Source organism: Megalobrama amblycephala, linkage group LG17 (assembly GCF_018812025.1).
Source record: "Megalobrama amblycephala isolate DHTTF-2021 linkage group LG17, ASM1881202v1, whole genome shotgun sequence".
NCBI classification, from domain to species: domain Eukaryota; kingdom Metazoa; phylum Chordata; class Actinopteri; order Cypriniformes; family Xenocyprididae; genus Megalobrama; species Megalobrama amblycephala.
Window position 1 is genome coordinate 14,006,319 of NC_063060.1, and position 11,850 is coordinate 14,018,168.

Here is an 11,850-nt window from a genome sequence, read left to right on the forward strand (position 1 = left end):
CTGGCTTGTACCAACACTCAACATCATGGTTTCCAAACTAAAACGAGCCAAGATATCCATGAAACTGTGCAAGAGCCTAGTAGATGCAATCCTTGCAGGTGTGAACAAGCGCTTTGGTGACATGCTCAATGATCCTGAGCTGATTGCGGCTGCAATCCTGCTAAAACTTATTGGACAACTGATGCTGCCACCCTCAAACTCGGTTTGCTGACAAGCATATAAAACTAAATGAAGAGCAGTGACATGCTAATTAGAGCAGATTTGTTTTTGTTTTTTTAATTGATTGCAAACTGATTTTAGAACTAACTTAAACATTTAGATGGAATAATGGGTGTTCTAGTATTGCGTATAACTTTTGGGACATTTGGGAATATTCTATTTACTTTTATCAGTAATGTTTTTGTTTTTTTGTTTTTTTTGAGTTGTGGAATGCTGAGATATATTTTAAACTGGATAAGTACATATAAGCTTTATAATTTTAAAAGCACTAAAAATGCTTTTGAATTAAATTGTTGTAGAAACATTACTAAATGTGTGTTATATTGTAGGTCTTGACTTCATAAAGGGAAATATGGAGGAGACCTCTCAGCTTACAAGTGATGCCACTTCTTCAGAGGAAGAGGATTTCTTCAAGCCATTGAAGGTCTGAAAAGACCTTTTTTGAAAATGTTTTACTTATGCCTTTTTTGAGCACTTGAGTTTGACTTGGACAGACTTGTTTAATCTGTTTTTGTTCTGCCATGTCGAAATATTGAGGTGTTCGATTTCTTTTCTATATTAGGAAGTAAAACCTCATAAATAAACTTTCTTGTTTTTCACTGACCTACAATATCTCTTTGTGTTGAGGACTAGTGCATCTTTGAGCCAACATTCAGTACGAGTAAAATACTTAAGTACTTTTAAAATGGGATACTTTAAGACTTTTACTCAAGTCGTATTTAAATTGGTGACTTGTAACTTGTAGTGGAGTAATTTTTACAGTAAGGTATCTGTACTTTTACTCAAGTATGGCTTTCAGGTACTCTTTACACCTCTGCAGTGAGGCCAAGACATTGGACAATGGCCTAGTGTCAAGGAGGGCAGCAAAGAAGCCACTTCTCTCCAAGAAAGAAAAAAAAAAAAAAAAAAAAAAAAAAAAAAATCAAGGACAGATTCTGCAGGTAGTACAAGGATTAGAAAGCAGAAGAGTGGTGCAAAGTAATTTTTTTTCTGATGAAGCTACCATGAATCCTGTGTCATGCCAACAGTGAAGCATCCTGAGACCATCCATGTGTTGGGTTGCTTTTCATCCAAGGGAGTGGGCTCTCACAATTCTGTCCAAAACACTGCCATGAATAAAGAATCAAAATGTCGTACAAGAGCAACTTCTCCCAATGATCCAGGAGCAATCTGGTGATGATCCGTGCATTTTCCAGAATGATAGAGCTCCATGTCACAAGACAAGAATAATAATGAAGTGGTTTGGAAATCACTACATTGAAATTTTGGATCCATGGCCAGGCAACTCCCTGGATCTTAATCCCAAAGAGAACCTGTGATCAATCCACCAAAGGCTAGAGGACAAGCAGAAGCCCACAAATTGTGATCAACTTCAAGCATTAATAAGGCAAGATTGGATTGCCATCCATCGGGATTTGGCCCAGAAGCTGATATCCAACATGCCAGAGCAAACTGCGGAGGTTATAAAGAAGGGTCAACACTGTATATATTGACTCTTCGAATATATTGAATGTTTTTGCCAATAAAAGCTTTTAAAACATATGAAATGTGATGTGATCTGGGAAAACCCATCACATGGTGAAATTTTACCTATCACAGGTATGTACCATATGAAATGTATGTTCAATACCATAGCTGAATTCGAAAGTTATGGTTATCTGAAGTCGGCTGATCGCTCTGATTTTCAGGAACGGAATTTTGAGAAAAATAGGTTTAAATAATTGTCACCCCCTTTTTTCGCATAGACATGAAAATGCAATATCCAAACATAAATGGTTGTAATTCAAGAATGCTTTGGAATATAGACCTAAGGTTGGTCTTGTTTTAAAGAAGACGCTATTCAGATTGTTGTAGAAGTGAATAAAATCGGTATTGGTAGTGAATAAATTATGAAAGTGAATAAATAAAAGTTTATGAAAATGTAAAAATATAATTGTTTATATTTTATAATAATATACAAAGCATGTTTTACTCTTAACTGCAAGAAAATAAAAGGCAAAAATGTCAACATTCCAAATTTTAGGTTGAAATATTTCAAAAATTAGCTTTCAGTAATATTTTGTTTTGGCACAGTACCAAACTTTTTCACTAGATGACACCCAAGCTTCATTTCTGACCATTTAAAGGTGCCTCCATTTATTTGAGTGATCTGAGCCATATATTTCCAAATTGTCATATATTTTATGAAGTAGACATCCTATTCAGAAGTAGTGTGGGCAGTTTGGCAGTATTTGATTTGAATTCAACCTCTAATAAACATAATGTGTTTATTTTATATTTTATTTTTTTATTTATATTTTATTTTATTTTTAGTGTGTTTATTATAGCTCCGTTGTTCTCTTGTACTCCGCCTTCTCATGATAACGTTGTATTAGAAAAAAAATCTTTGCGTGCCGTAGTTTATACAGGACTGGAGGGAAATTTGTATTAAAACACCTTCATTCTAGATGTTATGTGGTTTTGTCTTTGTAGTGTTTAGAGAGGGAAAGCTATGGCCCTTTTTTTTTTTTACCTCTGCCAGGTGTGTTCTTAAACAGTAACGTTAGAGAAAGACAGCCTTGCCACTATAATTCGCTATTTTTCTGCACTTAACAGGCAAATTTTGCTACAATATTTTCAGAGATGATAGACAAGATGTTATAGAATGATAATTTAATGAAAACCCAATTTTGACAAAAAAAAAAAAAGACATTTGACAATTTTTTGACTACGGAAAATGTTCCATCGCGACATCCGATGCGTTTTCCCAGATAGCATCACAAATGCTTAGCATTGTTTTCAGTATACCATAGAAACGTGAAAAAATAATCTACAAATAATGAAGCAACAAACTTTACGAAACAAAATTTCTCACTGCCAATACTTTTGGGCACAGTCAAGTCATCTTCATTTATATAGCTGTTTTTACAATACGGATAGTTTCAAAGCGGTTTACAGTGATAATAGGAAAATTAAATTAATGGACAGAGATTATTTTGGCTTTACAGCAGCTCTAGGAAAAAGTTATTATCAAGCTAAAGTAAGTCTTTGATTCAATCACTTCCGTTGTAAAAATTGTTAATTATTAACTTATGGGCCGCATAAATGACACCTTTTTAACTGAAAACATAAGACTTTTAATGTGTTTTTGCTGTTCATTTACATGTTTAGTCTATAGGTATGCGGGTTTGAATGTGTATGTGTGCAGACGCTTAGTTTTTTAAAAAGTGACATTGCCAAATTACTTGTCTGCATAATACAGAATTATTAGTCATTTCCACAGATCCATGAGAACTGGAATCACAGCTGTATATATGATATGTACATTATGATAAAGTACCTTCCACTGTTCAGGGGGGAGAACTTTCACCACAACAACATCTCCATTGAGAGCCCTGTTCCGAGCTGCAATCCCATCCAAAAAGATATCGGCTGACCCATCCTGCAAAAAAAAAAAAAAAAAAAAAGCAACTTTAAAACTGCAACTAACCTCACAAAAGAGTTACACGTAAACACCTACTACTATTCAATAAGATTTGGTCAGTTACTTTTGAATGAGAATCATTTTTATTCCAGCATCCATTTATGTTTAATATATGTATAATGTTTTAATATTAATGTTTAATATGTTCAACTTCAAGGTATACTGTATATGTAATATGTGTAAAGGTTATTAAAAAAAAAATACTCACAGGAGATGGGACAAAAGCTTCCTTGTACTTCTTAGGGTTTATTCTCAGTAATCCCTTAAAGAGAATGACATTTAAATATTTGAAATATGATGACTGTTTAAATAGTTTTCCATTTTGAGATTTTACTCTTTAGTAATGTGTAATAAGTCCATGTACGATATAAATCCACTTGTTATTTTAATTTTGAATTATTTAAAAGACGGAAAACATAAAAGCATGCTTTTCTAGTGAAAATCGATATTTTTTATTTGATAAGACAGATTTCATAAGTATCTGACACTGCATGAGTAATGCTCACAAAGATTGATGAAGACAAAAGACAAAATTGATAATCAATCAATGAAAAGATACTACTGAAAAGATATTTAATCTGTTTATAATTAAAAAACTTTTTTTCTTTTTTTTTTTTTGGGGTCATGCAGGATAGTAAGGAAATATCATATTGTTTCCTATTGTTGCTTGTAAGCCCACTAAGGATGAACTTCATAAAAAAAAATAGCATTAACAGAACTAATTTGTGCTTTTAATTCATGAATTTATTTTCATTGTAGGAACAATTTGTTCACCCAATTTAGTTCATCCAAATATGAAAATAATGTCATTTATTACTCACCCTCATGTCGCTCTACACCCATAAGACCTTCGCTCATCTTCGGAACATAGATACTTTTGATGAAATCTGATGGCTCAGTGAGGCTTCCATTGCCAGCAAGTTAATTTACACTTTCAGTGCCCAGAAAGGTACTAAATATTTTAAACAGTTCACGTGAGTATAGTGTTTCTACCTTAATATTATAAAGCATGAATACTTTTTGTGCCCCCAAAAAAACTAAATAGTGACTATTCAACAATATCTAGTGATAGCCGATTTCAAAACACTGTTTCAAAGCTTTTGTTTTGAATCAGTGGTTTGGATCATGTGTTAAACTACCAAACTGCTGAAATCACATGACTTTGGTGCTCCGAACCACTGATTTGAAACAAAAGACTCGAAGCAGTGTTTTGAAATCAGCCATCACTAGATATTGTTGAAAAGTCGTTATTTTGTTTTTTTGCCACACAAAAAGTATTCTCGTCACTTTATAATATTAAGAACCACTGTACTCACATGAACTGTTTTAAATATGTTTTTAGTACCTTTCTGGGCACTGAAAGCATAAATTAATTTGCTGAGCCATCGGATTTCATCAAAAAATATCTTAATTTGTGTTACGAAGATGAATGAAGGTCTTACGGGTGTAGAACAACATGAGGGTGAGTATTAAATTACATAATTTTCATTTTTGGGTGAACTAACCCTTTAAAATTATAGGGACTATTTTTTTTTTTTTTTTTTTCACCATTTTTGTTAACAACAAAATGTTTCACAAATTCATTTTAAAAAGTAGAAATATTCCACATATTCTCTCAATTAGGGTGAGTAATTAATAAAAAATACAATAAATTTTATTATAATATACATTTTTTATATTATACAAATTATGTATGATTATGTATGAAATAAAAAAAAAGGAAAAAATACATAATTTGTTAAGCATGCATGACTGCACACTGCAGGACTTGTCAAGTGAACTACCCAGACGCATAAGTTTGCATGTACTAAATTCACCTGAATGAGTTCTCCTCTCTTTAGGCCTGCAGAAACATCCTCAGTGGACATGTACTGCTCGAACAGTTGCTTCTGGGAGCCTCTACAATCATTAGTGTTTTTATCTTTGTCATTTTGACATAAACTTTCTTTTGACACTGTGAAAACAAAGATGAAATTGTATCTCACATGCAAAAAATGGCTGTGATGTTCATTTAGATTTGGAATAAAACTAAATCTGTTCATGCATGTCACACAATGGGTTTTTTTAGGACACCATGGATTGTGTGACTTTTTCCACATCTATTAGCTTTGAAGCCATGTGTTCATGTGTAGATTCAAAAGATGTAATTTTCAAATGCGTATCCTATATCTATAAAGTAAACTAATCTGTAAAGTAAAACAGATTAGTTTACTTTACAGATATAGGATATGCATTTGAAATTTACAGTCTCTTTTTTCAGCAAAACATTAAAAATACTGATGACTAACAACATATGTAAGCGGAGGAAGAACAGTCTGTTAGTTGAATCTAAGGTTTTGAAGCGACACATGAATACATACTTTTCACAACAAATCCAGTAAAGACAAAAGACACAATCACATACATTGACAGGGTGAAGTTACTCCATGATTTGCATTTCGAATTCAGTCTATTACAATTGTTTATGATCATATGCTCAGTGATCTTACATGGCAAATAATCAGAGAGAAATTTCAGAAATTTCAATTTAATTTGACACCCCTCTTCCATTTTCAATGGACAGATCTCCAACAAATGAGGGCAGCAGATGGGTAAGATACTCCTGAACAAAATAGTTTTTCAACATCAACACTAAAGTCTTAGTCATGTGATTTCACGTGTCTTTAAAATCCAAAAATGAAATTTCTGTTATTTACTAACCCTCATGTTACTCCAAACCTGTATGCATTCCTTTTTTTTTTTTTACAGAACACAAAAGAAAACATTTTGGAAAATGTTGGTTTTGACAGTGGTGAACACTGACTTCAATTGTATGGGAAAAAGAAAAAAAAAAAACAGTTTTAAAAACAGTAAAACAGTTTTGGAACAAAATGAAGGTGAGTAAATGATGAATTTTCATTTTTGGATTATCCCTTTAATGCAAATAAAAAAAATGATTCTTTGATTTTGGACTTACTATAAAGTCTACGTGAAGCCATTGACAAACTAAATCAAATAAATTAAATGTATATATGACATAAATAAGGCTTGGTTTTAAGAGACTGGCTCTTCATTTCACTAAATACCTTGAGCTTGAGGAGCTTTGACATTTTTATTTGGTGACTTCCCAGCAACAATGGTGTCAACTTCAGGACCACACGCACCCTTGTCTTTTTTCTCCACATTTTTTTTTGATCTCCTCTTCTTTGATTTTTTCTTTGCTTTTTCCTCCCCACATGAACCGCTCAACTGTTGAGCATCACCTTCCTCAGATCCCACTAGATTTGTGCTCCCTTTGATGTCTTTTTCACTTCTCTCCTGTTTTGAGGGTACCTTTTTGGGTGCAGCAGCATTATGTAACACCGTTTTGGCATGCTTTTCCAGCATGCCAGGCTTCATGCCCTGGACTTCAGTGCAAGCTGCCTGATGGATTTTTTTGTCCGTGTGCAAATAGTTAGAAGTGTCAGCCATTTGTCTACTTTGCTGAGAGGATAAGCTATCACCAGAATAAGATGATTCTGAATTGCCTTTTTTTCTCCTGTTTATATCATTCACAGACCTGCTAACTGGGGTCCTCATGTTCTCCTCCACCTGCTGCTTTGCAAACTCTTGCAAGTAAGAACGAAACTTGCCATTCTGATGCTGATTCAGAAGTCTGGCATATGCATCCTTCTGGGATCTGGGAAGATTTTGTGCTACTTTCTCATCTCTAGGTTTAGTGGTTCTTTTTACTTTAGGAGAAGACGCCATAACCTCTGCAAAGAATAAACGCATCAGTGGTTACATCAGGTTAACCGAATAGAGCAGCTTTTGTCTTTACATATCAATAAGTAACAAATATAATCAACATTTGACTCACTATGTCTTATAAAAAAAATTATTTAATGACTGACAGGATGTTTCAGAAAAAAGAAGGGAAAGACTGTTTATAGGCTTTTCTTCAACTATGAGCAATTTTGGCCCTGTGGACTTAAATTAATACAGTCCTTTAAAACCTTTAAGCTCTCAATAATTTTAGTTCAATGTCCAACAGGGAAAATGCAGGTATCACAGCAAAATTCTGTCATTTTTGCAACCAACAGTTTTTGTTAATGATAACCTTCTGTAATGAAAATGACATAAAAATGAAATTAAGCAATATCCCATGAGCAAAAGTGGGTAACACTTTATTTTAGTGTCCTTGTTAGACATGTTACATGTAGTTACTATAGTAACAACCATAAATTATGCATAATTACATGGAACAAACCTAAACCATACCTAACCCTACAGGAAGTACATGTACTTAATATTACTCTGTACTTAAATGTATAATTACACTGTAACAAGGACACCTTAAAATAAAGTGTAACCCAAAATTGCACTAAAATGGCAACAAACTGGAATCAAAGTGTTCGATGAAGTGTCTGATGAAGGCTTTGAAGATGGACAAAACAACTGTTTTTAAAGAACTGTTTTTATAGTTTAAAACCTAACTTCTGTATAAACTTTTTTAATGAAATGGAACTCCATTTTGCTACAGCTGATATAATTTAATTCACACAACTATATTATTATATATTTGGAAACTTTTCTGAAAATTACATCTTGGTTGTGTCTCTTATTTTATCTCAAGAATGCTCTTTCTTTACTGATGCTGTGGTCCACTGAGTAAACAGGTTCATAAATTCTTGGAAAACAAAAATGCAAAAAAAATGCAAAAAAAAAAAAAAAAAAAAAAAAAAAAAAAAGTACATTATGTCAAATTGGACATAAAATTTACACAATATTGAAACTGTTTAATTCGATCATCACAGCTTTAAAAAATGTAGATTAATAATTCATATTTAGGATTTAAACTCTGGGCTTGGGATAATTGTAATAAAATCTCTACAAAGCAGCAAAAGTTTAAAATAAAAATCAACACCAGGACATAAATGCTCGTAGTTGAAGAAACACCCTCACATAGCTCATATTTCTCATGTCTTCTTGACAGAAAACGGATCTTAGTTCTGCGTTGACTGTGTGATATTATAATTTTTAGTAACTTTCACAGGCTGTTTGCACATGCTTATAAGCCTGAATCATGCCATGAACTCAATCGTAATGTCATACATTTAAAAGCTTCCATTGGGGAAAAAACCCAGAGAAAAGAACTCATGACTTAATGTGTTTTAAATACTAAAAGAATTTAGTTTAAACCATAGGTTATTAAAGAGGAGATTTACTCATATAACAGTGTGCCAAGCACACAATTCCTTTACAACGAGCTAATCAGCTACCTGATACTCGTATCCTCAGTATCTTTCAATAAAATACACCTGTGTCCCAGTGGACAACTACATAAATAAACATACATAAACAACAACTCACCGTCTATATCTGCTCTGTCTATATAGGTCGCTAAATTTCACTGAACAAAACAACAGCAACTGCACACCTCTTCCGGGTCCTATAAATAAAGCGCTGTCGTTGCATCATGGGAACTGTAGTTTTGTTGCACTCACAGGCTCTAAGTGTCCAATTTAGTCGTAAATCAGAAGCATTCTTTGTTATTTGTAAATACTGATCCAAATATAATCTAACTAGTTAAAGTTTTTTTTTTTTTTTTTTTAATGTAAGTCATTGTATAGTAATTTTATTTTAATTAAATAATACAACATAAATGAAAAAAAAAAAAAAAACATCTGTGAAAAGTTACAGAAAACAAGTCCAATATAAGATGAAAAAAAAAAAGAAATCCTGCACACTTCTCAAACTTCCTCAGGCTGACTCAGGTTAAGTGACAAAAACATCACCAAAAATATTTTTTATGATGATGCAAGTTTGAGTAGAGTGCGGGATATATTTGTTTGCTTTGTTTGTTTGCTTATTTGTATGTATTTGTTTGTTTGGTGAGAATAAAAAAAAAACAATTAAGTTAAAGATAGAAAAGGAGCTATTGGCATCAAAGCATTAAAAGGAAATGACACTATTATTTAAATCATCATGACGTCATAGCTGGATTATAAAACACTGAGAAGAGCGCCGGCAAGTGTGGTCCAGACCGTTTGCATTAAGTTGCTGGGATGGATATGATTTACATACTCATCTGCGGACTGTTCATGGTCAGTCTTTCACTTTACGCAAAACCAGTCACCACAGTCCAGTACAAGGTTTGTGTTTTTTTATGCACATTATGTTGGTAAAGAAAGTTGCTGAAAATTTAGGCAAAGGTAACTAAAGTGGCAGGTTTGTTATTATCCTTCTTTGTATAGCCTACGCAATACAAAGAGCTATAGCCTAAATATTTGCTTTTTTGATTGCATGACAGCTTTGGTTACATTTAAAGCAAATTAATGAACTGTTTCTTCGGTTAAATGTTAATATTGTATCTGACGAAATCTTTAACTTATTTTTTTAATTGCAGTCCACAAAAACTCTCCCGGTTGAGAACAGAAGCACGAGACCAGTGAGGAATGGAACAGAAGACGCGCGAGTGCTGAACAAGTCGCGCGCAGCGAAAGAGCCGCGAGAGCTGGACACGAGCGCCAAAGGCTCAAGACAGCGGCCGTCATCAGGCGATCATTCTAATGCACGTAAGAAGCCCCCCAAAAATAGAGAAAAACGGAAAAACTGCTTCGGTTTCAAGATGGATAGAATAAGTGATGTAAGTGGAATGGGTTGTAAAAGTGACTGAGGGGCACAAGAGCACTAATGTTGCAGAAATGAACAAAATGCCTCATGCTGAATGAACATGAATCAACGAATGAGTCGTCAGTGATGCCTTATATTGCAACAATGGATAGAAGTTGGATCATCCCTAAAGAATTAGGCCTACTGTAATATTAGCTAGGCTATTATATGTCATATTGCCATGCAATTTTTAAATGTTCCAATCATATTGCATTTGAATTTCCAGAAAACAACCATACACTCAAACAGCATTTTTTTGTCACATCACTGTGGATTAAACTGCTACAAAAATAACTCATAAGTGATTTCTGCAGTGTTGAATTTTGGGATGTTTAGAGACTGCATGTATAAAGCTGGGAGCACACTTTGTGATTTATAATAGTCCTTTATGATTTTTGCTTGTCAGACTGTACGAACATGATCCTCATGTCACACTGTGGGATTGCAGCTGTCCTATATGTCAGACTGTACGACAGTCAAGACGTGTTAAAAACGGACGCGCAGTTGAAAACTTATCCAGAGTTTTACATCATCAACCCATACACATTCGGTGACAGTGAGCTGCATTACACGCGGGACAGAAATGGTGGCCAACAAAGAAATCTCCAGCGTTAATTTTGATCACGGCTTATCATGAAAAACAAAGACAATTTGATGTTTGTTGTAGGAGAAGTCACACTGCAGGATTGTGCGCCAAATCTTATGACACTTCCAGAATTTCTTCAGAGGTAACATTTGATCGCAATGGTCATTAATCGGCTGTCGGAGAACATGTCAAACTAGCGATCAAAGACTACAGATTTTTGCCTAGGATTATAGGAATCTTTTAGGATTCTCAAAATTTGTCTTAGACGACCAAATCGTGGCCAAAATTAAATAGTGTGCACCCGCCTTATGGGGCCATTAACATCTCGTCTTTTGCAGGCTCGCTTTTTCCAGGTGCAGCAAGATGAAAATTTTTCAACTTTTCAGAATGCCGCAAGCGCACTGCAGGTCATGTGACAAGAACCAACCAATCGTTGGTTCGTAACAACATCGAAAGATCATGCCAAGTTTACGCTACAGGATTTTAAGCCCGATTTAAGCCCGATTTGCAAGTTAACAAGCTCGCCGACAGGTCGGGCTGTGATCGGGGGAAAATCAGCAGGTGATCAGCGCTCGCCAATCTTTATGTGTGAACTACTCAACGACGTATCAAAGAGGCTCGCTGACGTTTCGCCGACACCTCACTGACGCTTCGCCGACACTTCACTGACATCAGACAAATATCTAGCATGCTAAATATCTGGAGCAGTCAGCCATCTCAATATCCTGTGGTGTCATGTATCGCAACGCAACAGCCAATGAAATATAAACTGATGTCTATGGAAGCAGCAATAACAATCCATTCAAATATCCTATAATTTGCCGATGTTTATTCATATCAGAAACACATTGTGTAAATAACTATAAAGCTCACTCTATTCTTCTCCCAGTTCACCGGCCACATGTATTTCGGTACAAATGGATGAATTCACGTGCTGTAGCCTATAAAT

The 11,850-nt window shown here is 34.3% G+C and overlaps 2 protein-coding genes across 2 annotated transcripts; one reads left to right on the forward strand and one right to left on the reverse strand.

Annotated features, from left to right (window-relative positions):
- Positions 1–2,227: 2,227 nt before the first annotated feature.
- LOC125250905 (exosome complex exonuclease RRP44 homolog A-like) lies at positions 2,228–9,138 on the reverse strand. The gene is made up of 5 exons (XM_048163738.1): positions 9,014–9,138; positions 6,748–7,416; positions 5,500–5,636; positions 3,891–3,944; positions 2,228–3,640 (listed from the first exon to the last, which is right to left on the reverse strand). Exons 2-5 carry the CDS (start codon positions 7,409–7,411, stop codon positions 3,470–3,472), a joined length of 1,026 nt encoding a protein of 341 aa, XP_048019695.1. The 5' UTR covers positions 7,412–7,416; positions 9,014–9,138; the 3' UTR covers positions 2,228–3,469.
- Positions 9,139–9,512: 374 nt separating this feature from the next.
- LOC125251555 (C-type natriuretic peptide 4-like) lies at positions 9,513–10,551 on the forward strand. The gene is made up of 2 exons (XM_048164588.1): positions 9,513–9,795; positions 10,050–10,551. The coding sequence occupies exons 1-2, from the start codon at positions 9,709–9,711 to the stop codon at positions 10,317–10,319; spliced, it is 357 nt and encodes a 118-aa protein (XP_048020545.1). The 5' UTR covers positions 9,513–9,708; the 3' UTR covers positions 10,320–10,551.
- Positions 10,552–11,850: the final 1,299 nt, after the last annotated feature.